Source organism: Oryctolagus cuniculus, chromosome 7 (assembly GCF_964237555.1).
Source record: "Oryctolagus cuniculus chromosome 7, mOryCun1.1, whole genome shotgun sequence".
In the NCBI taxonomy this organism is placed as follows: domain Eukaryota; kingdom Metazoa; phylum Chordata; class Mammalia; order Lagomorpha; family Leporidae; genus Oryctolagus; species Oryctolagus cuniculus.
Genome location: NC_091438.1, coordinates 52,367,081 through 52,394,730, shown reverse-complemented (window position 1 = coordinate 52,394,730; position 27,650 = coordinate 52,367,081). Strand labels below are relative to the sequence as shown.

The 27,650-nt window shown below is 40.8% G+C and overlaps 1 protein-coding gene across 3 annotated transcripts in view; it reads right to left on the bottom strand.

The window, feature by feature from the left end:
- Positions 1 to 27,650, bottom strand: part of SPAG17 (sperm associated antigen 17) — a 274,935-nt gene that overhangs the window by 106,635 nt on the left and 140,650 nt on the right. For all 3 annotated transcript variants that reach the window (XM_051857350.2, XM_051857351.2, XM_051857352.2), the window contains 6 exons: positions 18,877 to 19,104; positions 17,806 to 17,917; positions 16,591 to 16,851; positions 10,108 to 10,221; positions 4,274 to 4,449; positions 1,758 to 1,875 (listed from right to left, as the gene is read on the bottom strand). In XM_051857350.2, coding sequence (XP_051713310.2) covers positions 1,758 to 1,875; positions 4,274 to 4,449; positions 10,108 to 10,221; positions 16,591 to 16,851; positions 17,806 to 17,917; positions 18,877 to 19,104 — 1,009 coding nt within the window. The remainder of the gene's footprint in view (positions 1 to 1,757; positions 1,876 to 4,273; positions 4,450 to 10,107; positions 10,222 to 16,590; positions 16,852 to 17,805; positions 17,918 to 18,876; positions 19,105 to 27,650) is intronic.

The window sequence follows — 27,650 nt, the reverse complement described above, 5'->3', positions numbered from 1 at the left end:
ACAGAGGTTTTGATGCTTCGGCATTTATGTTGTCATTATTTTCAGATTTGAAGTAGGACATTCATAAGACTTTAAAAAGCTGGTGTGTTCCAGGCAGATTTATTATTAACCACATTGTCTCCCCTGACATATAGACAGACATATCAGGGTAGATGATATGCCTAATAGAAAAGGCAGATGAAAGTTACTAGGCTGGGGTTTGGTAAGAGGACCAAGAAAACAAACTATATATATCCTCTTGAACTTGAAAAAGTATTCCTCCAGTATACTCTAGCATCTTAGACATTGGTAGTGATCATCCAACATGGTGGGTCCAGGTGGAAACCTGGGCCAGTCGGGGTCCTTGGAACTAGATGAGCGATCTAGGTTCTATTTTTAACAATTTAGGAAACTTAATGAAAAGCAAAATTATAGCAAAATAGCTGGACTCTCATATTTGGTGTCTTTTGGATGGTAAGTAAATGAAATACTGGATTATTTTTATATTGGCATAGTCTTTTCCTTTGAAAGATACACTTTTCAAACTCTCTGTCCTTAAGGGAAGTATAATAAAGAAGAATATTTGGTTGTAAAAAATATCAATATCCACTGAAATAATCTAACATTCATCAACTGAGAACTCATGGTGGGGCAGTAATTTGAAAGGGCCACAGTGTTCACCAGTGTCAGTGCCAGCGTTAGAACTCAAGTCCTAGCTCAGCACTTTCCATTTTGCATTTCCTACCTTCACAGCAATAGTGGGTCTCCAAACAAATGATGTTAGATCCAACCACCAAAGCTGATGCCCGCCACGTCAATTAAATTAGTCCTACTTGTACTTGTTTATTAATTGGAACAGGTTAAGAGCCACATACGCAATCAATAGAAATGACAGGCTCTGCAGCTGGCACTGTGGTGCAGTGGGCTAAAGCCCTGGCCTGAAGCGCCAGCAACCATATGGGCACCTGTTCAAGTCCCGTCTGCTCCACTTCCAATCCAGCTCTCTGCTAATGTACCTGGGAAAGTAGCAGAGGGTGGCCCAAGTCCTCGGGCCCCTGCACTCACATAGGAGACCTGTAAGAAGCTCCAGGCTCTTGGCTTCAGATTGGCTCAGCCCTGGCCGTTGTGGCAATTTGGGAAGTGAACCAGTGGATGGAAGACTTCTCTCTCTCTCTCTCTCTCTCTCTCTCTCTCTCTCTCTCTCTATCTCTATCTCTCTCTACCTTTTTCAAATAAATAAAATGAATCTTAAAAAAAAAGAAATGACAAGCTCTATAAAATTATACTGACATAGGGAAACAAAGACTTGCTTTCTTTGTTCATCACTTATCTCTACTCTGTGCTCAGTGTCTTTGGCCAGAAAGTCCAAGGACAGGACTGTACTTTTCTAGAGAGACAAGAAGACAGAGGGGCCACACAGGAATCTTAAGGTCATTGACTTTCTTGTTGTGCCACCTAATAGCTAGATGACCTTGGGCAACTTGTCAAACCTCTGATGCCTCAATTTCTTTAATTTGTAACATGGAGGTTTAGTACTTGGGTCATGATACTTATATTTTTTTTTTCATGTATGTTCAGTACTTAGGTAGTACTTGGCCATGGGAAGTGCTCAAAAAGTGATCAATATTATGATTCTTTCTTTAAAAATAGACTCTTGCCCATTGCCAACCAGAAGTATGAACTTGTAGGAAAACATACAATTTTCAATGGTGGTTTAACTGTTTTCTTTAATGCATTTTACCACCGCCTCCCTGTCCTACCCCCTAGGCAGCACTCACCTGTGGACTCCTGCCCAATGAAGGTCAACAAGAGCCCATTGGGGCAAGACACATTTAGGTTTTGGAAGGTGGGAACATAGGTACTCTCCGGTAAAACCGTTTCTTGTTCTACTTCTTCCTGTAAACAATTTAGCACGTGAACAATGGCTTGCAAAATTTCAAATGAGCTGTTATTTATTTTGACTAAGCAATGATGTGCTGAGAGCGTAGGATGTGACCTGCACACAGCTAGGCAGAGCGTGCAATAGAGCTTGAAAGGATGCATGCATCTCTGCCCTTGAACAAATCTACTCTGCTTTTATAATGGCCCACAGACAGGTGAGGCAATTAAATGATAATACAAAACAGCTGGCACATCTTTCCTCAGAAAAGGGAGATATTAAAGCTAATAAGCTGCACCCACATGGGAGACCAGGAGGAAGCCCCTGGCTCCTGGCTTCGATCGGCACAGCGCCAGCTGTAGCAGCCATTTGGGGGGGTGAATCTACGGAAGGAAGACCTTTCTGTCTCTCTCTCTCACTAACTCTGCCTGTTAAAAAATTAAAAAAAAAAAAAGCTAATAAGAATAATTGGGGAAGGATTTGTGAAGAGTTGGAGCTTGAAGTGGCCCTTGAAAGATGCTTCCTTTTGTATGTATAGGTTTAAGGGTGATGCGATGGTGTGATTCTTGGCATTCCACCAAAATTTATACATTGCTCCTACTATCTAATGTCTTAGCATTAAGAAGTGGGGCCTTTTAGAAAGTGATTGAGTCAAGAGAGCTCCGTGTGCATGAACGGGATTAGTGCCTTCATAAAACAGGGTGAAGAGAGCTCCCTTGCTCCTTATGCCACATGAGAACACACAGAAGAGCTATAAACAGGTCCTCACTGGGTACGGAATCTGCCAGCCCCTTCATTTTGGAATTCCCAGCCTCTAAAATTGTAATAAGCTTGTGTAGTTTGTAAATCACTCAGTGTAAGTTACATTGTTATAGCAGCCCAAGTAGACTAACACAGGCAAAGTATATGGGAAACCAAAATTCCTACTCTTACTGGATAATTCCTACAGTTTGAGTGCTAGAGACATTATACTGTTAGCATATTTGTCCATACTTTTTGATAATGAGCACTCATTGCTTTTGTAGCAACTAAGATCAGTAAAAGATAATGAAATGTTATTTATAAATTAGTGATGGTTTCGTGTTCATTTTGTGCCACTTATACCTAAGTCCCCTGCTTGGTTATATTGTCACAAGAGTGAAAGTTATTTAGTAACTTCCAATAATCCCTAATGACAATTATTTCCGTTTTTTTCAGTTTTCTTTTTCTAGGCACTAAAAGTATTTTAACTAATAACCCATTGCTAGATCTTTAGTTCAGTCCAATTAGTCTTTTATTGTTGATTGTTGAGGTTGGTATGCTTTTCTTTTGTCACTGGAAGGGGAAAATGTCAATGATTAGCTAAAATGAATTAAAAACACAGATCAAAATTAAGAGGAAAAAATCTTAGGAAATTTTGTACATGAACAAAATAGTCAAACCTGCAAACCTGCCATGTCAATTCCATTGTTACACACGAAGCCAGTAACCACACAAGACTTTTCCATTATCATGTTTTATAAATCTTGGGCCAACTGTTGAGTTTGGTATCTAGTTGTTTTAGGTCAAATTAATTTTAAATGAATTATCCAGAGTTCATTTTGTTCAAAACATTTGTTTTGAGCTTTTTTTATGTAACAAGGGTCAAGTGGCCTGGCATGAGAAATTTCATCTATTATATCTGTGTTAACATGGTACAGAGGCAAAGAAACATTTAAACTCATAACTTTTAAGGGATTAGAATCTGAAATTCATGTCCTTTAGCACTTCTCAACACAATTTTATCTTTTAATAAGTTGAGTATCTGTACATTGTACTTTTAGTTGTATATTTTAAGAGTCAAGATTTAAAATTCTTTCCTTATTTTCTTTCCTTTAGAATCTTCTATTGATCTGTATTCTACTATAAAATATTTAAAGTTAAATCGTGGGTGTCTGAATGTGTATGCATGCATGTGTGTGTGGGCATGTGTGTGTGTAGCATGTATATGTGTGGGACCTTTGAGGAAGGGTTGGAGGTGGAAGATGGTCTACTCTTGAACTAGAAGTAGACTGTCCCTTGGTCCTGACAGATTTTTGGTACATCAATATCTTAATTCAAGTCTACCAAACAGCTTAATTAGAGCTTTGCTTTTTAATTGTTATTTTTCTCTATTGAGCTAAATAAAGCACTAAAAATAAGGAATTTTAGGAACTTGACCAATAGTAAAGAAAATCCGAGAATCAGGTTGAGAAAAAGGTTTAATCAACCCTTCAGTTCTTAGAATGAATGACGATTTGTATTTGTGTTACAACAACATGTCTTGTGAAGTTGGAATCCATTTTCTGTGTGCAAATCAATCCTTTGTGTCCATTTAAAACTGACACTACAAGTAATGTCAGTATATCCAAACAGTAAAATCTATGCATTATAACAACACTAGTGATGTTCATTTACCTTTTTCTCCTCTTCTTTTGGGTGTTCCTCTTCTTTAAGAGAGTCTTTGGGTTTTTCTTTGCCTTTTATTTTCCCCTTTGCTTTGCCTTGAGGAACAGTTACTGTAGCAGGAATTACTGTTGGAATATGTACTGAAGGGATATTCAACATTGCTTCCAAATTAGGATCCTTGTCCTCTAAAACCAGAAAAAAGGAAAACAAATAAACATTCCTATTTGTTATTAAATAACATATATGCCTCAAAAATTTATCTATTGGCAATAATTTTACCTTGCTGAGTGTTTTTCAAAAAGTTAATGGAAAATGGAATTAAAAGATAAGTTTATTTGGGTGAAAAAAATTTTGAAATTTATGGATAGCATTTTTTAAGGATTTATTTATTTACCCAAAAGACAGAGCCACAAAGAGGCAGAGAGAGAGACAGAGAGAGAGAGAGAGAGAGAGAGAGAGAGGTTTTCCATCCACTGGTTCACTCCCCAAATGGCTGCAATGGTGGAGCTGCATCAATTAGAAGCCAGGAGCCAGGAGCCTCCTCTGGGTCCCCAATGTAGGTAAAGTGGCCCAGTGACCTGGGCCATCCTCCACTGCCCTCATAGGCCACAGCAGAGAGCTGAATCGAAGTGGAACAGCTGGGACCTGAACTGGCACCCATATGGGATGCCAGCACTGTAACTGGCAATTTTACCCGCTATACCATAGTGCTGGCCCCCATGGATAGCTTTATGAAGACCTCCTGTATGATTTATCAGTTGGAGAGATTTCAGGGCTAAGGGAATTGATCTGAAAATCAAGACTGCATTCAGAAAACACGAGGTATCCAATACTATAATATGCTTAACTTAATCAAACCATTATTTCACAGGTCTTCACCTTCTCATCTACATTGTAAATTAATGGGGTAATAATAATCCCTTCATTACTTGATAAATGTTTGAAAATGAATGGAGCAATAAGAAATAATGACAAAAAGACGTGTACCAGTTCCACGGAGTCAAAATAACCCAAGTAAGATCTGCACTCAAGTAGCAAAAATAAAGACATATTAAATAGGAAAGCAACCAATGAGATAAATAAGGAACTAGATTGTTTCTGGCTTAGATGACAGAATAAATTTCCTAGTGGAAAGTTAATTGTCTGCACTGCCACCCTTCTAAAAGGGGAGCTCATGTGAGGAGCAATTATGCAGGGAGGTCTGGAGCATTCCTTACATCGAGAATTCCAATCTCTCCTTAGCCCAGAGCACCACGCCCTGGTTCTCTTACTTCTCTGGTCAACATTTTTCTCCATCTTCCTTACTCATTTTTCCTTTTTTGTCAATCTTTTAAGTGTTTTTAGGTTCTAGGGCTTATTATGTTCTCAAACCTGACTGTGCATAATAATTACTCATGAAGTGAAAAACAAAACCCCCACTCAGACTCCACCTTGACCTACAGAATGAGGCTCACTTCATTTGTGAAAACACTGAGGGGGATTGTGATACACAGCTGCGGGCTGAGCACGTTCATTGCGTTTATTGGACTGGGTGATCTCATTCATTACGGGGGTCCAACTGTCATCAACGAGTTAGAGACTCCACAATCCCACATCTTAAGGCAGCATCTTCTCAGTTCAGATCCCACATTTCCCATCAGTGTTAGACATCTCCTGGGTGTAGTTTTACAGACATTTCTATCTCAGTTTTAAATCTCTCTTTTCCTGAGTGGATTAGCTTCCTATGTCCTCATTCAGTCAATGTCTCGACCAATCAAGCACTCTGTCTCCCAATTTGGACACTGAGACCAAATACATTTTCTCTTTTTGACTCATCCTACACATCTCCATTCATCACAGAGCTCTCAGATTTTCCCCAGAACCGCTCCTCCCCTAACTCAGCATACCACCTTCACCTGCTGGGTCTTTTCCAGTGCTGTCCTAAGTGATACCCTGGCACCTCTCAAACCACCACTTCAGTGACCACATTGCTTCCCTTACTTAAAGACCTCTGCCACTCACTGCCCAAGTAGGGCACGCAACATCTTTGCAGTTTGGTTCTCATCTACCTCCATTCCAATCACACTGAATTTCAACCTTTCTATCAAGAAGGAATACTTACACATGATTATGTGTTTGTACAAATGGTTCTTATTGCCCAGAATTCTTGTTCATTGTTTCTGTGTCTGGATAGTTCCCACTCATTTCTAAAGTGGCATCTTAAATCTCATTATTTTTCTCCACAGTATTTTCTTTCCATCCTCAGTACTTTGTTCATATGTAATTTCTAGACTTATGACAGTTACTGCTCTATTCATGTTTTCCTTTCTAATTAGATATTGAGTTCTTTGAATGGATATACCATAATTTGATTCATTTGAGTGGCTCATTGCCAGCTGCCTGACAAATAGGAAATACAGTATAGACACTGAATGGCAGTGGGAAACTCCTCTTTCCTGTTCTCATTCCTTCACTCATTTAGTTCCTGTTCTCATTCCTTCACTCATTTAGTAAGTATTGTGTGCCTACTACTATTGCCATGATTTGGAAAGAAAAACATGAAAGAAGCACAGACAAGGAAAGTATATGCAGTGGGTATTTTATATTAGCGAACTCTCAATTGCCATGTTGGGTGTTAAGTCTGTGGTCGGGGAATTACAGAGTGCTGTAGGAGCCAGAAAGGCCATCTCCTCCAAGTTGTCTGCACATAGTCTGTTTGCAGTTGTACTGACGAGTTCTTTCATCTTTCAGTATCTACGACGACTTTCCATGCTTTTACACTAATGAGCTTTGCCACACACTATTCCTAGTGTCTAGAATTCCCTTATTCCCTTCCTTTAATTTTTTCTTTTTGCCTAGAAAACTCCCCCTCATCTCCAAAAGACCCAGCTCTCCTACCAGTGCCACTTGCTCTGTGAAGCATTTTTCAGGGTGAGTAACCTCTAAGCTGAGACTTGGAGGATAAGAAGACGTTGAATAAAGTGTTAGGAGAAAGTGCTCTGAGCATTAGCACAGCCTGAGCAAACAGCCAGCCAGAAGGGAAAGCACAGTTTATTCAAGGAGCTGAAAAGCACATAATTGGGTGGGAAAGCATAATTGTCCAAAGGAAAATAAATCTGGCTGGTTGTCATCTGAGGTTTGGGGAAAGAGCTGTATAAAAGGTCTATGGGAGCCTGACTGATGTTGTTGAATTGTGGATATATTCAGTGGGCCAGTTGAAAGACGACAGGAAGCAAGAATGATATAGTCCTCTTAGCAAATTTACAAAGTGCTCAAAAATTTGAATTTCCTGATCTTTTTGTCTGGTTCACAGTTTTATTATCTGTTTCCTATCCAAAAGGAAACTAAAGTATGTTTAGTTGTGTATACCTAATTAAAGGGAGAGAACTGGATTGGAAATTTGTGTTTGTTTTTTTTATTTTATTTTATTTTATTTTATTTTTTGACAGGCAGAGACAGAGAGAGAGAGGCAGAGACAGAGAGAAAGGTCTTCCTTCTGTTGGTTCGCTCCCCAAATGGCCACCACAGCTGGTGGGCTGCGCTGATCCGAAGTCAGGAGCCAGGTGCTTCCTCCTGGTCTCCCATGCGGGTACAGGGCCCAAGCACTTGGGCCATCCTCCACTGCTTTCCCGGGCCACAGCAGAGAGCTGGACTGGAAGAGGAGCAACCGGGACAGGACTGGTGCCCCAACCGGGACTAGAACCCGGGGTGCCGGCGCTGCAGGCCGAGGATTAGCCTAGTGAGCCACGGCACCGGCCTTGGAAATTTGTTTGGACTTTAGCAGATAAAAAGTCTTAAATAATGATTCCATATATTTGTTTGTTTTTATTTATTTGACAGGTAGAGTTTACAGACAGTGAGACAGAGACAGAGAGAAAGGTCTTCCCTCCATTGGTTCACTCTCCAAATGGCCACAATGGCCAGAGCTACGCCAATCCGAAGCCAAGAGCCAGGAGTCTCTTCCTGGTCTCCCATGTGGGTGCAGGGGCCCAAGGACCTGGGCCATCCTCCACTACTATCCCAGGCCACAGCAGAGAGCTGGACTGGAAGAGGAGCAACCGGGACTAGAAGCGGCGCCCCTATGGGATGCTGGCGCCGCAGGCGGAGGACTAACCTAGTGCACCACATATATTTTAAGAAATTTGTAATGTGTAGATAGTTGTTTTTACAACCCATCATACCTTCAATTTTTTAATATATAAGAAGAAAAATATATATTATCTATACTATAAACATTTTCAAATGCAATACTTATAACTTGATACTAGGAATATTTGCTTTAAAGGGAATGATTACACATTAAGAGATCACTTAGGAAACAAGAGCAACCTGGCTGATAGAGTGTGGTGTAAATAGCATAGTCTAAAACAATGACAACCTGTGTTCAAAAGCAGTTGGATTTACTGGATTTATTGGTGACTTTAAAACATTTATTTTTTTTTTTAAGGTACAAAGTGACTTCTTCAAACTGGTGATTTACAAACAAATCAAATACAAAATTAAAAGACAAAACCCACAAGAAGCAAAAGCACTAACAAACCTAATGGAGCCTCTATCTCAATAGGATATTTGGTACGAGGTAAGAAACAAGATTATAATTGCCCGTAGGGATGCGCTCTCTGTAGGACATGTACTATATAGTTAAGTGAATAATTAGACCACTGTGATAGTTATTAATGCATACTTAATGTTATCTTCCATAGGGATTATTTTTAGATTTTGTAATGCTTTTTCTTAAAAAAAGATACCCATAGATTTCCTAATTATTCTTCATAAAGTATCTTACTTTTCTGTGGTTTGAAAGGAAATAGATTCCAGTTGGAGAATTTGTTTATGGAAAGTGGGCTGGAGGAATCCTTCAGGATGTCCAATGAATGGCTTATGTAGACTAATGTCCTGAAGCACACTGAGTGCTTTCACAACCACAGAAGTCATACAAATACGGCTTTGCAGAAAACCAAGAGGATTCTTTGGCAAATCTCACTTTCATCGGTACCAACAAATGGGCTTATTTTCATGGGCTGTTTAACCGATACTTGGAATATCTGTGATCTTGCATGTACATGTGATTATATAAAATAATGTGTAAATGATAAATGGTTTTTAAAGTATCAAAGCATTACTTTTGCTATGTAAGAGGAATTTTTTTATTTTTTATTTTTTTTTATTTTTTTGACAGGCAGAGTGGACAGTGAGAGAGAGAGACAGAGAGAAAGGTCTTCCTTTGCCGTTGGTTCACCCTCCAATGGCCGCCGCGGCCGGCGCGCTGCGGCCAGAGCACCGCGCTGATCCGCTGGCAGGAGCCAGGAGCCAGGTGCTTTTCCTGGTCTCCCATGGGGTGCAGGGCCCAAGCACCTGGGTCATCCTCCACTGCACTCCCGGGCCACAGCAGAGGGCTGGCCTGGAAGAGGGGCAACCGGGACAGAATCCGGCGCCCCGACCGGGACTAGAACCCGGTGTGCCGGCACCGCTAGGCGGAGGATTAGCCTAGTGAGCCGCGGCGCCGGCCTGCTATGTAAGAGGAATTTAAAAAGTTCATGAAAAATATGTACTACAGAAAATTATGCAGACACGTCAAAATATTTTGCCCCAAAGTGAAGTTGTCTTTTATAATTGTTTTTCTATGAACTTTTTGAAGTTCCTTCATAAATGATATATATGTATATATATATGTATGTACATATACACTCACAAACATGTATACAAACAGATGAACATTCACACACATCATATATTCCCACCTTGGAGGAAAAATCATGAGGTGCATTGAATCAGAACATTGTTATAGACAAGGGAGCAGAAAAAGAATGGTCAGGGAACCTGGTCACAGGGCACACTCAACCTTGCTACTGCATTCATTTCACCTGGCGCCATCCCACTGGCTCCGTAGTAGCTTATTGAGAGGCAGATTCCATTCTCTAAAGTGGCAGAGAAAGATCCAAATTTGCTGACAGGTGTATTTTTGGCATGTAAAACTTCTGAAAGACAAAATCAAATCAAGAATATTTCTATTTATTCAAAATAGATGTAAGCAAAATTCAGTGAGAAGGTTAGGAATTGAGGTCTAGTATAGTCAACTTAAAAACAATTGCTTGAATCCCCTCCCACACACCCAGGATGTTGGAGGTGAGATGCAGTTACAAAGATGAGAACTTGCCCTAGAAAGTTTGAGTCTGAGTTGAAACAAAGAGAGGGAACAGACTTGTGAATGGCACAGCCATGGGCAGATGATTCATCTGGCCAATTATCCACCTGACTTTTAGGATGAAAACCATCAGTTCAATCTCAATTTCCTCACATTTTAAAACACACTCTTAAATATCTGCATTTAAAACTCCTTACATTTTAAAATCCATTTTAAAATTATTTTAGCCAGATATAATTTTAAAGCAAACTCTTAAGGCATATGTGAAAAATTTTTAATTTTTCTCTTCTGCTATTTTATTTCTGGTTCATTATTTCCTGTATTATCAAACAATTAAGATCAGACAATAATGACTTAAAATATTCTAATCCAGGAAGAGGTAACCCCTGGACTGGGATATTCAAATGAGCAACAGAAAAAAACAGGTACTGTTTCAAAGAGAATGAAAGGATAAGCCACAGCCAGGGAGAAAACATCTGTGAATTTTGTATCTGGGAAAGGACTGCTACAAAAAAATACACAAAGAATTCTTACAGCTCAACAATGGCCTGATTAAAAATAGACCAAAGACCTCAACAGACACTTCACCAAAGAAGATACACAGATGGCAAATAAGTGTATGACAAGATGCTCCATATCATGTTATTAGGGAAATGCAAATTGAAACAAGATACCACCAGGCATTTATTTGAAGGGAGAAAATCCAACACACTGACAACACCAAATGCTGGCAAGGATGGAGAACAACAGGAACTTTCATTCATCACTGGTGAGAATGGAAAATGATATAGTCCCTTTGGAAGATACTTATAAAACTAACATACTCTTACCATATGACACAGCGATCACATTCCTTGGTATTTATCCAAAGAAATTGAAGATGTGTATCCATACAAAAACCTGCACACATATGTTTGTAGCAACTTTCTTAATAATTGCCAAAACTTGGAAGCAATCAAAATGTCCTTCAGTGGGTAAATGGAAAAATAAACTGTTGCATATACAGATAATGGGATATTATTCAGCACTAAAAGGAAACAAACTGCCACGCCATGAAAAGACCTGGGGGATAAGATAAACCCACATGACTAAGTCAGAGCAGCCAATCTGAAGAGGCTGCATGCTGTTATCCAACTATAACATTCTGGAAAATGTGTAACTATGGACACAGTAGAAAGATCAGTGCTTACCAGGAGTTAAAAGGGTGGAAAGGAAAACAGGCAGAGCACAGAGGATTTTAAGGCAGTGAAATGACCCTGTTTGATACTGCAGTGGTGGAGGCGTGTCATCACACATTTGTCCAAACCAAGAGTGAACCTCAATGTAAACTATGGACTTTGGGTGATAATGACGTATAGATCCATCGGTTCTAACGAATGCACCCCTCTGTGCTGTGAGAATGTTAGTGATGAGCATGAGATCATGCACATACAGGGGCAAAGGGTAAATATATAGATTATCTTCAGGAACTGCTCTAAGAAATAAATTCCACCCAAGGGGAAAAAAACCTGAGGCTATTGCTGCAGTATAACAGGTTAAACTGCTGTCTTCAATGCTGGCATCCCATATGGGTGCCGGTTCTAGTCCCAGCTGCTTCACTTCCAATCCTGCTCCCTGCTAATGTGCCTGGGAAAGCAGCAGAGGATGGGCCAAGTGCAGAGATCTCTGCACTCATGTGAGAGACCTGGAAGAAGCTCCTGGTTACTGGCTTTGGCCTGGCCATTGCGGCCATTTGGGGAGTGAACCAGCGTATAGTAGATCTCTTTATATTTCTCTCTCTCTCTCTCTCGGCAACTCTGCCTTTCAAATAAACAAAATAAAATCTTTAAACAAACAAAAAAAAGATCATGCTTAGTGTGAATCAGGGTTCAGAGAAATAGGCACCTTTGTGCGCTATTAATGAGAGGATGTGCTGTTAGAAACTTGAGAAAAAACACACTGAAATAACTCTTTTAAAGGAACTGAATGCACATAGAAAGAAATACTAGCCAGCAAATAAAAGAACACATGTTCAGCAAGATACAAATTATAGATGTGATGAATTCTTTTATTTTTATAGCATATAAATATAGGTTAAAAAGCATTTCCTGGGCCGGCGCCGCGGCTCACTAGGCTAATCCTCCGCCTTGCGGCGCCGGCACACCGGGTTCTAGTCCTGGTCGGGGCGCCGGATTCTTTGCTAGTTGCCCCTCTTCCAGGCCAGCTCTCTGCTGTGGCCAGGAGTGCAGTGGAGGATGGCCCAAGTACTTGGGCCCTGCACCCCATGGGAGACCAGGATAAGTACCTGGCTGCTGCCATCGGATCAGCGCGGTGCTCTGGCCGCAGCGCGCCGGCCGCGGCGGCCATTGGAGGGTGAACCAACGGCAAAGGAAGACCTTTCTCTCTCTCTCTCTCTCACTGTCCACTCTGCCTGTCAAAAAAAAAAAAAAAAAAAAGCATTTCCTGGAATTTAGAAACATGATTCTCCAACCATACCATTCAGGGTTCAGTAGATGAATTGAAGGGAGAAGGGTCACTTTTGAGAATCACATGAATTTCTTGGAAAATAAAGTGAAAAAATATATCAGACCTTTATAATAATTTTTAAGGATTTATTTATTATTATTTGAAAAGCAGAATTTCAGAGAGGTAAAGGCAGAGGCAGAGAGAGAGAGGTCTTGCATCCACTGGTTCATCTGTCAACTGGCAGCTATGGCAGGAGCTGGGTGAATCTGAAACCAGGAGCCAGGAGCTTCTTTCAGGTCTCCCACGTGGGTGCAGGGGCCCAAGGACTTGTGCCATCTTCTACTGCTTGATTGGAAGTGGAGCAGCCGAGATGCAAACCAGCAGCCATATGGGATGCTGGCACTGCAGGAGGCGGCTTTACCCCAACCTCAGCACCGGTCCCATATCTCAGACATTTAAACAGAAGGAAGTCATAAAGGAGACAGGTTTGGAGGAAATATTTTTTTCAAGTTGCAAGTATTACAGAAAGAAAAAGGAACAAATGAAAAAGAGAAAAGATTAACAACCAAAGAAAAATTCCCCGAGTTGAGGTTGGAGCTTGATTTTCAGATTAGCCGGGCTCCTTAAATTCTAATCTCACAGTCATAAGACTGTGCATCAGCGACCAAGAATCAAAAGAGGAAATAATGACAGTCCACAGATCCTACATCCAGCCCAGATGTCATTCTGAGAGGCCCAGACACATGTAAACTGTGAAAGGACACATTATCATGTGTCCCATATGAGGGGAAAATGTAATCCCACTAAACAAACAATAAACAAACCAGAACGCTAATCTTTAGAAAAAGGGAACTAGAAAGCAAGCAGTGGTACGTAATGATCACCGCTCTATCTTCTCATCTTTCTCTCTGTCGATCTGTTGAAGAGCTTTCTAAATCAGGAGAAGCACGCTTTTTATTTTATTTTTTTTTCTTTCTGGAAAAGGCCAGCCATAAAATATTTTAGATTTTGTAGACCACATATGCATGATCTTCAAAAATTCATGGAAAGTGGAATTAAAATATAGGTTAGTTTTGGTGTAAAGATATGGAAATTAATGCATATGAGGGGTTTCTAAAACATTAATGGCAAATGTGTATTATGAAATAGGTATGCATGAATGTCAACTCTTTTGTACCAAAATAAACTTTTCTTCTAATTCCATTTTCCATGAACTTTTTGAAGTACTCTGGTATAATCCTTATCATTTTTTTCTTTTTAAATGTGTATTTATTTATTTATTTTCAATTTAATTGAAAGGCAGGGGGAGAGAGAGGGAGGAGAGACAAACAGGGAGACATATTTCATCTCCTGGTTCACTCCCCAAATGCCCACAACAGCCAGGGCTGAGTCAGGCTGAAGTCAGGAGTCTAGAATTCAATCCAGCTTCTGACATGGGTGGCAGGGATCCAACTACTTGAGCCATTGTCTGCTATATCCCAGGGTCTGCCTGGGCAGGAAGCTGGGTTGGAAGTGGAGGAGGCAGGACTTGAACCAGGCACTCTGATCTCGAATGTGGGAGCCCTAGGTGGTGGCTTAACCACTGTATCAATTGTCCACTCTTGCCTTTTCTTTTTGTGATAACCTTTTACAAATGTATAAACTATCCCTACTTTGTGAGCCATACAAAAACATATTGTGGGTCAAATTTGGGCCAACGTCTACAGACTTAAAATTGAAGTGAAAAAAAGTAAAAAAAAAAATCTCAAAATGGAATGTTTAATATTAGCACTAAAATAAAATATTATCTATACAAAAAGGAATGATTGAGTTCTATATGTATATATATAGAAATAAAATATACATATATAAATATAGATATATATGTTTATAAACATATGTATAACCAAATTCAAATATAAATGTATTTATTTACTTTGGTACAAACCATATAAATATGTAAAACCATGGAAATGATTTAAGTAAACTGTGATATAGCTATACCAATGATACATTGCTAAATCCTAAAAATTTTGTTTTTTAAGAAGTATTTTATGGGGCTGGCGATATGGCGCAGTGGGATTAACACCCTAGCCTGAAGTGTCGGCATCTCAGATCGGTGCTGGTTTGAGACCTGGCGGCTCCAATTCTGATCCTGCTTTCTGCTGTGGCCTGGGAAAGCAGTAGAAGATGGCTCAAGTCCTTGGGTCCCTGCACCCACGTGGGAGACCCGGAAGAAGCTCCAGGCTCCTGGTTTTGGATAGGTGCAGCTCTGGCCATTGTGGCCAATTGGGGAGTGAACTAGTGGATGGAAGACTCTCTCTCTTTGCCTTTCCTCTCTCTGTGTCACTCTGTCTTTCAAATAAATAAATAAATCTTAAAAAAGTATGTTATGATCAGGAAAATGCTCATGATGATAAAGTGAGGGAGGAATAAACTGAATAGTTATCACTGGAGTGTTAGAATTATAAGTAACTTTTTTTTTTCTTTCTTTCTTTCTTTTTTTTTTTTTTCTGACAGGCAGAGTTAGACAGTGAGAGAGAGAGAGAGAGAGAGAGAGAGACAGAGAGAAAGGTCTTCCTTTTCCATTGGTTCACTCCCCAAATGGCCGCTATGGCCTATGCGCTGCGCCGATCCGAAGCCAGGAGCCAGGTGCCTCCTCCTGGTCTCCCATGTAGTGCAGGGCCCAAGCACTTGGGCCATCCTCCACTGCCTTCCCCAGCCACAGCAGAGAGCTGGACTGGAAGAGGAGCAACCGGGACAGAATCCGGCGCCCCAACCAGGACTAGAACCTGGGGTGCCGGTGCCGCAGGCGGGGAATTAGCCTAGTGATCTGCGGCACCGGCCAAGAATTATAAGTAACTTGTATCTTCTTTAAATATTTCTATATTTCCTAGTTTCTAAAGTAATTAATATATTTTATATCAGGTAAAAGAAATAAGTTATGAAAATTTCTGTGCTAAGTTCTTGGGTGCACTCACACTGTCAAACATTGTGTCCTGGGTTCTGGATGATATAATTAAACTTATATGCAAGAGTTAGTTATTGAGCCCATCTCTAGGGTCAACATGTTTTATTAATGAACTCAATTCCTTTTGCAGGGAGGACTCCATCCACACTGGACAAGAAAAAGTCAATTTTCCTAGGTGGTGTAACCTGGAGATATTAAATGGTGTAATCAGGAAGTTTCATTGTGTTTAATCAGTGGACACCTACTTGCACCTGTTATTTCCAAGCAGGAAATGACTCTCAAGGCCAAATTTATGATTTTTCATATAATCTAATAGTTTTTCTTATAATCTAGGAAATCTGGTACTCTGGAGAGAACTAAGTGGTAGACTTAGCATAGGAAGAAAACCACACCATTTGCTGTAAATACTGAACAAAAACTAAAGCTTTATAGGAATCAATCAGTGAGGACCTGAGTTCTAGAGATGGTTCTTGGTACAAGCACTTAATCAAATATAAGGGCAGAATGAACATCACAAAGTCAGTGTTGCTGCACAAAGGTAGCCAAGGTAGCCAGCCTGGGCAGGCTCTGAGTGGCAATTACATCAGGACCTGGGTAGGCCATGGGAGCACCATCAAGTGACCAGCTTGCTACAGACATGTTATGCATATAATGTTTGTGTACATAAGCAGGATGGCAAAACACCTCCATTAACATCTGCAAAAAGTCCATGTGCTAAGTGGAAGGGAAACATGTTTCTGTCAGGGAGATAGGTTTGGCACCTTGCTAAGCATTGGCCTGCACTGCCAAAAAGACTCAGCTGCTTACTTGTTTTAAGATTTTGTTGTTTCTCTTCTTCTGTTTCTTCTTCTTCTTCTTCTCCTTCTTCTTCTTCTCCTTCTTCTTCTTCTTCTCCCACTTCTTCTTCCTCTTCCTCTTCTTCTTCTTCCACTTCTTCTTCTTCATTCTTCTCTTCTGAAGGATAATCCTTTTCTTCCTTTTCCTTTTTCACAATTTCCCTAGGGTCTTTTAAATGAATTATAAAACTGTGTTTGTCCTTTTTCACTTTCACTTTGATAAAAGTTGAGCCTGAGGGAGAACCGTGGGATAGAAGATGGGCTGATTAGAAGCCACATTAAGCTTGTTGGCAGGCTACTTAAATAATGCAGCACAGAATTGAAACCAGGGGGAGTGGACTGCCTGGGGATGTCAGCTCTCCTATAAGATAATACCTAAAGGACCAAAGTGGTGGTCCAGATCATTCCAGAAATAAATGGTAGATGGGTCAAGGAGGTGTCTGCACATCACATCTCACACCAAATTACAAAGGAAAAAAAACATATCAACTGAGACAATGTGCTCCTACAATCAATTTTATGATTCATCAAATGAAATGTGAGAGGGCCTTTGACTCAAAAAATAATTTCATTTATGATAGCTGTTGTTATGTTATTTTCATAGTACTTATAAGAAATTTCCCCTTTTAGTGTTCTCAATCATTTTCCTTCTCCTGTTTTTTTTTTTAAATTCAGCTCTTTTCAAATTTGAGCTATTATCTCTCCAAATTGATAGGATTAATTAAGATGGAAATATTTTATTTACTGTGAAACTTAAATGCATTGCATCCATACGAAAATCTTAATAAGAGTTATATCAACTGGACAGTGGTAGCAGGGTCTCTAGGGCCCAAACCAGAAAAATCCTTAAACTCACAGTAAGTGCTTGGTTTCTAAAATGAGAATATGTGTTGTCATGAATATTAATTAATTTCTGGCTTGTTGCAGTTACTATTATCCTGCCTACCAATCATATGGAAACATTTTAATATTTTACTAACTGAATGATCATAATTCATGTGACCTGGCTAAACTGTGTGGCTTTTGCCTTGCGGAGTTAATTATAATAGAAGAATGTGAAGTCTGAAAAATGCTGAATGTGGTATATAAATGAATCCCCTATTACATTCAGGAGTATAGAGCCCCATGATTATCTGAAATGCATTAATATCTTTCAAGTCATTAATCAGCTGCTTTCAAAGTGTACCTTTTACAAATGCTATCTTTTCTACTTCAATTTGTCCTCCATCAGAAGGATACAGGTAGTAATTTGTCCCTGAGATTTGGACAGGTTTTTCTCCCATATTGTATCCTTGAAACTAGAAGAGAAAACATCATTCATTTAGTGTGGAGTTGCACTTGACAAAACTGAAACTAACAAGGTTTGCCAACTAAACCTGGCATAAGCTTCAGTTCTGATAAATGATAACATCTGTCACTTTGTAGACTCAGAGGCCAGAGGCCACATTATCTTTACAGCCTTCTAAGATGTTACAGTGATAAGTAGAAAGAAAGGGGGTCTGAAATTTGAACCGTGCTCATTGGAGTAGCCTTACAACCTAGTCCAAATCAAATCATTGTACTATTGTCCAGGCAGTGTAAAAAGTTGAATTCTCACTTTCTGCTGGTGAGTTTCAGTGCAAATGAAGCTGATGGACTAATGCATCCTGACACTTGTGCACTTCAAGCGATCATTTGCAAAGGACCCTGTTTACTTAAACGTTGTGAATAGATCTCTAGGAGACCCTGATTCTTGCTAACTGGAGAACAACTGGTCTAGAGTAGTAGCTACAAAGGACCGGGCCTGTTATGTTTCTTTCCAGCTAGGTTTTTCTTATGGTAGCCTGATGAGGAAGAGCTGGTTTTATAGAAACAATCAAGCAAGGAATATGGGTGCTTTGCAGAGAGTCAGCCAAATTACTCAGCAAATTCTATTTGTGAGACAGATAAAGTCGACCCTGGTCTTCACGTTGTCCTAGTACAGTCCCTTATTTTTTAGACACCTAAATGAATGCTTTTGTGACAAATTTCCATGTGTGTTGACCCTAGTAACCTAGCTTCACAGCATACAAGGAAAGCTGGCCAGAGGGTGTTCCTATCTTGGTGATTGGCTACAAAGAAGGTTCCAGATATCAAAGGGTAGAATACATGCTCAAACTCATCATATCAGAAGATATGTGGTGGTGAAGGCAAGGGGGTTGTATGCTTCCACAGAAGCCACGTTTCCTCAAAACAATTAAGGACAGCCCAAAGACACATTTTAGAGAATTGATATTACCTGGTAAACTTTCTCAGGCTCTGGTTGTTGGACAGGCTCCTCTGTGACTTCTGGGGCCTCTTTGACTTTATCCTTGAAAGAATATTTTTTCTTCAAAGCCTTACTATCTTCTCTCTCAACTCTGTCCTTGCCTTGCTTTTTACCAATGTCTTTATTCTTCTTTTCTGCCTTCTTCTCTTCCTTCACGCGTTCCTCTTCTGCTAATCGCTCCTGTTCTTCTTTCCATGCCTACGAACACATTTAAAACATTCAGCGGATTTTTGAAACAATTTAGATGTGGGTTCCTTTAAGGATCCTTTTGCAAATTATTTTTTTTTAGCTTTTATTTAATGAATATAAATTTCCGAAGTACAGCTTATGGAGTACAATGACTTCCCTCCCACCCCCAACCCTCCCCTTTCCTGCTCCCTCTCCCCTTCCATTCACATCAAGATTCATTTTCGATTCTCTTTATATACAGAAGATCAGTTTAGCATACATTAAGTAAAGATTTCAACAGTTTGCACCCACATAGAAACACAAAGTGAAAAATACTGTTTGAGTACTAGTTAGAGCATTAAATCACACTGTACAGCACATTAAGGACAGAGATCCTACATGAGGAGTAAGTGCACAGTGACTCCTGTTGTTGACTTAACAAATTGACACTCTTGTTTATGGCATCAGTAATCACCCTAGGCTGTTATCATGAGTTGCCAAGGCTATGGAAGCCTTTTGAGTTCACCGACTCTGATCATATTTAAGCAAGGTCATAGTCAGAATGGAAGTTCTCTCCTCCCTTCAGAGAAAGGTACCTCCTTCTTTGATGACCCGTTCTTTCCACTGGGATCTCACTCGTGGAGATCTTTCATTTAGGTCATTTTTTTTTTTTTTTTTGCCAGAGTGTCTTGGCTTTCCATGCCTGAAATACTCTCATGGGCTTTTTCAGCTGGCTCTGAATGCCTTAAGGGCTGATTCTGAGGCCAGAGTGCTGTTTAGGACATCTGCCATTCTATGAGTCTGCTGTGTATCTTGCTTCCCATGTTGGATCATTCTCTTCCTTTTTCATTCTATCAGTTAATATTTTGCAAATTATTCAACACAATTTTTTAAGTGGTATCTGACAAATCACAGTACTGAGTTGGAAACCTAGGAGTCATCTTGGTTCCTCTGTCTCTCACCTAACTTCCGTGTAGTAAATCCTGTCCATTCTCCTCAGAGAGCTCTCTCCACTTCAGCTTCCTCTCTCATCCTCTGTCGTGATTTCCTTAGCTTAGGTCTTTTTTATCTTTAGTCTAGGCTGGTGCAGTAGCTTCTTAGCTGATTGCCCTGTCTTCCTTCTTTCTCTATATTAGTTGAATCCGCAAAAGCATTTTTATGTATCAGTAACTAACTTGTCAAAAATTTCTATAAAAGCAACTGATACATAATAGCTACAAACATGCCTTGAAATAAATTTAACCAAGTATGTAAAAGGCTTTTACAAAGAAAATTACAAAACACTAATGAGAGAAATGTAAACAGGAAGGGCCTCTCATGATAATGGACTGGGATGATTAATACCATATAATATTACTATTAAGCTACCCATAGCAATCTACAGATTCAATATAATCCCCATAGAAACACCAGTGACATTCTTCACATATCCAGAAGAACAATCCTAAAATCCGTATGGAAACACAAGAACTCCTGACTAGTCAAAGCAACCCTGAACAAACGAACACAGCTAGAGTCCACAGTGCCAGATTTCAAGATACACTGCAGAGCAACTGTAACCAAAGCAACAGGGTACTGGCATAAACAAATAGATCCGTGGAACAGAATGGAGAGCCCAAAAATGCATCCATGCATCTCCAGCCAACTGATCTTTGACAAAGTCACCAAAACCACACCCTGGAGAAGGGACAGCCTCTTCAATAGATGTTTCTGGGAAAACTGGATATCCAGAAGCAGAAATTGAAATTTGATCCTTGCCTCTTACCATATACAAAAGTCAACTGAAAATAGATGAAGTTTTTACATTTAAGACCTGATATTATGAAACTACTGTAAGAAAACACAGGAGAAATGCCTCAAGATTTCAGAACAGGCAACATTTTTTTAGGTAAGAGCTCAGAAGTGCAGGCAACAGAAGTGAAAAATAGACAAATGAAACTATATCAAATTAAGAAGCTTTTGCAGGCCAGTGCCGCAGCTCAATAGGCTAATCCTTTGCCTGCGGCGCCAGCACACCAGGTTCTAGTCCCGGTTGGGCGCTGGATTCTGTCCCAGTCGCTCCTCTTCCTGTCCAGCTCTCTGCTGTGGCCCAGGAGTGCAGTGGACGATGCCCAAGTGCTTGGGCCCTGCACCCCATGGGAGACCGGGGGAAGCACCTGGCTCCTGGCTTCAGATTAGCACGGTGCGCCCGCCACAGCTCTCAGGCCACAGCGGCCACTGGGGGGTGAACCAATGGAAAAAAGGAAGACCTTTCTCTCTGTCTCTCTCTCTCACTGTCCACTCTGTCTGTCAAAAAAAAAAAAACCAAAAAAAACAAAAAACTTTTGCACGGCAAATGAAACCATCAGAGTGATGAGACAACCAACAGAATTTGAGAAACTATTTGTAAACTATTCATCTGACAAAGGGTTAATATACAGAATATGTAAGGAAATAAAATTCAACAACAACAAAATGAACAACCAGTCAAGAAATGGGCAAATGATATGAATACATATTTCTCAAAAAAGAAATACAAATGGTCAAAAAATACATGAAAACATCCTCAATATCACTGGCTATCAGAAAAATACAAGTCAAAACCAGAATGAATTATTATCTCACTTCAGTTAGATGGCTAAAATAAAAAAGACAGAAAGTTACAAATGCAGGAATGTACATTAGTGTAGCCATTATGAAGATTCCTCAAAAAGTTAAAAATAGATCTACCATACGACCCAGCAATACCACTTCACATTGCAACACTACTCAGAGTATCCCAAGACATAGAATCAACCTAGAGGTTTATTGATGAATGAATGGTTAAAGAAATTACGTAAATATACACAGTGGAATAAAAAAAGATTGAAACACTGATATTTGCAGCAATAAGGATGGAACTGAAGATCATTTTGTTAAGTGAAATAAGGTGGACTCAGGAAAACAAACACCAAATGTTCTCTCTCCTATGTATAAATTACAAAATAAAAAGCTCTCTGAAGTTACGCTGGTGATTACTAGAGGCTGGGAAAGGTTGGGGAAAGGGGAGGTGGGAGGTTGCACACTAGATAACAAAACCCAGTAAGATAGAAATAACACTGGGGTCGCGCTATGGTTCGAAGCCCAGCTACTCCACTTCTAATCTAGATCCCTGCTATGGCCTAGGAAAGCGGTAAGAGGTGGCCCAAATCCTTGGGCCCCTGTACCCACATGGGAGATGCTCTTGGCTTCTGGCTTCTGATTGCCCCAGCTCCTAGAGCCAGGGCTGTGGCATAGGGGGTAAAACTGCTGCCTGTGGCACCAGCATCCTATTATGGGTGGTGGTTGAGTCCCGGCTACTCAACTGTCAATCTAGCTCCCTGCTAATGGCCTGGGAAAGCACTGGAAGATGGCCCAAGTCCTTGGGCCATTGCACCCATGTGGGAGATCGGGAAGAATCTCCTGGCTCCTGGCTTCAGCCTGGCACAGTTCTGCTGTTGTGGCCATTTGGAGAGTGAATCGGCAGATGGAAGATGTCTCTTTCCCTAACTCAGCCTTTCAAATAATTAAAAATAAATCTTTTAAAAAATGACATCTTGCCAGCGCCGCAGCTCAATAGGCTAATCCTCCACCTAGCGGCACTGGCACACCGGGTTCTAGTCCCGGTTGGGGCGCCGGATTCTGTCCTGGTTGCCCCTCTTCCAGGTCAGCTCTCTGCTGTGGCCAGGGAGTGCAGTGGAGGATGGCCCGAGTACTTGGGTCCTGCACCCCATGGGAGACCAGGAGAAGCACCTGGCTCCTGGCTTTGGATCAGCGCGGTGTGCTGGCTGCAGCACGCTGGCCGCGGCAGCCATTGGAGGGTGAACCAACGGCAAAGGAAGACCTTTCTCTCTGTCTCTCTCTCTCACTGTCCACTCTGCCTGTCCAAAAAAAAAAAAAAAAATGACAGCTTTATTGGGTGAACTAGAAAAAAATTCTTTCCCATAGAGGAAGAATAAGGAGATTCTAGTCTGCTTTTTGGATCTTATTAGGGGTTGGGGAGTGACCTGTGAGAATTTATAAACACAAGCCTGTTCTCACACAGATTTATGACTAAAATGCACATTACCTTAAAAGTTTACTTTCAAAAAGCTACAAATTGATATTATCTCATAAATGAAAATCACAAAACACAAGGAAATCAGCCATATTGAGAAAGAATCTTAAGAAACAAATCGTTAAATGATACCTGCAAAACACTTCACATACTGGAATTACCAAATAGAGAGCATAAAATAATTTTAAATATGTTTAAATACATAAAAGAAAGTATTGAAAGTATAAGTAAGAAAGAGAAGAGTATCAAAATGACAATGTTCGAAAGACCTCTTGGAAATGGAATAGGACTTCTGAAAGGCAACATTTTATGGCTGAGACATTTTGAGTTGATGAAAGACAGTAATGCCAATATCCAGGAAGGCCAATGAATCAAAAGTAGGTAATAACTGTGGTATGCTGGAACTTACTCATACTGACTTGTAAGAGTTTATTGTTAAACTTTTAGGAATTTTGTGAGCCAGCTGTTAAACTACAATGGTCATCAAAAAGTAAATTATATGAATGCACATTCAAGTAAAATATTAAAGCAGAGGCAATAGATACTCTTAAATCACCACCACATAATTACTTAGTTACATTTCATTGATATCTATATTCATGAGGTTATTTATGTGAGTTGTGTCTGTATTGTAGAAACACTATATTGTATAATAATATGCTACTCCACATTGCTTCCAACTTGGCATGCAATGATACAACATTGAGAGCTTGACATCAGTCACTGGGAAAATATTTATGTTACAGATATCAGCAAATTATGATTATTGAAATTTAAGAAAGTGATGGAGAAATATTAATAACATTAACATTAAAAAGGGTGTCATGTTGGTACTTGTTACATGTTAACTAGCACAAACAAATGAGGAAATAGTCTTCCACTATTCCAAAATGATTCTTTCTTTTTTTTTCTTTTTCTTTTTTTTTTTTTTTTTGACAGGCAGAGTGGACAGTGAGAGAGAAACAGAGAGAAAGGTCTTCCTTTTGCCATTGGTTCACCCTCCAATGGCCGCCACGGCTGGCGCGCTGCGGCCAGCACACCACGCTGATCCAAAGGCGGGAGCCAGGTGCTTCTCCTGGTCTCCCATGCAGGTGCAGGGCCCAGGCACTTGGGCCATCCTCCACTGCACTCCCTGGCCACAGCAGAGAGCTGGGCTGGAAGAGGGGCAACCGGGACAGAATCTGGCGCCCTGACCGGGACTAGAACCGGGTGTGCCGGCGCCGCTAGGTGGAGGATTAGCGTATTGAGCTGCGGCGCCGGCCCTCAAAATGATTCTTTCATTCAGCAAAGTATCTCATGTGAGTGAGACATGCCTCTTGGTTGATTCACTTTTGACTTACTTGTTAACATAACTGAAAATGTCAATTAGCATTCATATTGGATTTACAGTTGCTGGTTAATTGTAATCACAGGTTGACTAAGGATACAAGAATTTAACAAAAATCAAAAAAATATTATTTAGAATCAGTTGGCTTATAGAATTTGTAATACAAACCATTGTATGCTTTATTATTATTTATAAACTGTATATACATCCCATATATCAGCAAAATGTAAAATAAAATTGTAGGTGTACACATATGCACTATTTTGTTTTTGTAGGGAACTAGTGCTAAGTGCTCACCAGCACATCACTGAATGTTTTCAAAGCATCCAGAGAGAAAAGATAAACTGCCTGAAGAGAATGACAAATCAGATTGCCAATCAATTCATTAGAAGGCAGAGTTTCCACAAGGGAAATGCGGTACGATATCCTGAGAATGCCAAGATGAAATAAAATAGCCCACCAAGAATATATAAATGGAAACTATTCTCTTAATGAATAAGGCAAAAATAAAGCCAATTTTCAGAAAAGTAAAAACTGAGTTTAATAGCAACTGCAATATTGTGATATAATAAGAAATAGATGCTTGCTTTGCATTCCTGGCTCCTGGCAGAGAGCTCTAAATCCCTTGGAATTTCAAGAGAGATAGGCTCATCCTTTGTTTCAAGGACACAGCTCTTCCATAGCTTCTGGGTGGGGTGGGGGATGGAGCTGGGCACTAGATAGATCACACCTTGATTATAAGCTTCCAACCTCCAGCCACGCTCCCCAACCTCCAGGAGAGGGAGAGGAGCTGGAGAGTGAGGTTACGATTGAGCAAACCTGAATGATGAAACCTCCACGAGACCCCCTAACTGACAGGGTTTGGAGAGCCTCTCGGTCAGCGCTCACATCCACATTCCGCGAGGCTGACACGTTCCCGCCGCACAGGGACAGGAGCTCCTGTGCTTGGCTCCCTCCTGGACCTTCACCCCTGTACCTCTTCATGTGGCTGTTCACTTTTATGCTTTCATAATAAACTGGAATGGTATGGAAATATCTCCACAAGAACTAAGGAAACCAGGTGGAGGGTATAGCACTTAGTATGAGTAGCACAGAAATAAGAAAACATGCATTGAAGAAAATAGGAGAACAGGCATGCATTCCTTGTGTCAGTCATGCCCCAAAACCAGGCAGCAGAGCAGGGAGAGAGATCTCATCTGTGTGGGGAAGTAGAGGGAAGTGAATGCCTCTACTCTGTGGAAACTTTGTCCCAGTAAAGCCCAGTGACAGATAGGTCCCCACAACCCAAGACTATCTGTGCTATCTGTGGGTTAAGCCTCTGGGCCTGCCCCACTGCCATGCCTGCTGCTATGGCACAGCCTTCAGAACGTTCCTAGTCTTTGCCTGGACCCACACAGGCCAGCTTGCAGGACTTGTCTAGGGCCAAGCTGGCATCTGCATTCCCCAGCTCCAAGCTGGCCTCTGCTGACCAGGATCCCTGAGTGCTTCAACACCAGACAAGCCTCTGCAGTCACAGACTCCAGGCTAGCATCTGCAGATCTATCCTCTAAGCCCACTCTTGTGTTATGTCAGCACCGGTGGTTCCAGCCTCCAGATCTAGTCAGTGCCAGGCCAGCCCCTGTGGACACAGGTTCCAGACTGATTCCTAGAACCTCATTCTCCAGTGGATGCCAGGTCCAGGCCATCTTCAACAGACCCAGGCCCCGGGCTTTCTTTGGTTCCCTGTTCTGCCCTGCAGGCTCACTGACGTGTGGCCCCATCTTCCAGCCTCACTGGAGTGATGGTTCCACCCCTGAAGCTCTGCTGGGTGAGAGTGCTGGACTAAGGGTTCTGCTGAATAGGGTTTAATTCCCCATGGCTTAGGGTGGAGGCATCTGGTCTGTCCAAAGTGAGATGATGACTTCTACCTTCTGAAACTGTGGACAGAGCCCTAACAATTTCTCCCTCCCTCTCTCCTTCCCCCCTTACCTACCTTCCTTCCTTCTTTCCTTCCTCTTTCTCTCATTTTTCTTTTAAGAAATTGCCCCTCTTCCAGCTCTCTGCTATGGCCTGGGATAGCAGTAGAAGATGGCCCAAGTCCTTGGGTCCCTGCACCCACATGGGAGACCTGGAAGAAGCTCCTGGCTCCTGGCTTCGGATCGGCTCAGCTCCAGCCATTGCGACCATCTGGGGAGTGAACCAGGGGACGGAAGACCTCTCTCTCTCTCTCTGTCTCTACCTCTCTCTGTAACTCTTTCAAATAAATAAAAATAAATCTCAAAAGAAGAGAAACTCGAAGTTATAGAGAAGGAGGGAGAGACCTTCCATTTGCTGGTTCACTCCCTAGATGGTCACAATGGCTGGGGCTGTGCCAGACTGAAGCCAGGGGCCAGGAGCCAGGAGCCTCCTCCAGGTCTCCCACATGTGTGCAGGCACCCAAGACTTGGGCCATCTTCCACTGTTTTCCCAGGTCATTATCAGGGAGCCAGATAGGAAGTAGAGCAGCTGGGACACAAACCGGCATCCTTATGTTGCCTCCGTCAACAATTCTGAATCACCTTCAGAGTCATTCTTCCCTTGTTCATTTTCTTGAAACTAAGAATATTTTTTTGAATTTATTTTTCAGATATTTAACGAATATATAAAAGTTGTATATTTTTATGAGGTCCAAAGTGTTTTTTACTACATGTATATGTTGTGTAATATCCAGTCAGGTTAAATACATTTATCTTTTCAAGCATTTAACTTTTTTTTATAATGAAAACATCTGATGTTCTGTATTCCAAGTTTTCATTTTCTTACAAATAGAGAAATATACAGCACATCAACATTATCTACAGTCACCCTATGGTGCACTAGGGCCCCAGAACGTCCACTCTTACATAGCTACAACCTAGTATTCATCAACCAATATTTCCCTATCGCTCCCCAGCCTCTGTATTTGTAACTTCTATGAGATCACCTATTTTTTTTAGACTCCACATACAAGTCAGATTATGTGATGTCTGTCTGCCTGTCCTAGGCTTATTATTTTTTATTTTATTTATTTATTTTTTTTTGCAGAATAGAGCACATCTGCAGTGAAATACCTGCCGGGCCCTGTCCTGTAAAATCCCAGGTTTGACCTTTCTTCCTTCCTTCTCATCTCCTCTCCTTCAGTATACCCTGGCAGTATTCCTGCTGGAGCAGCTGATTAACTTCATCATTTAATCCTGT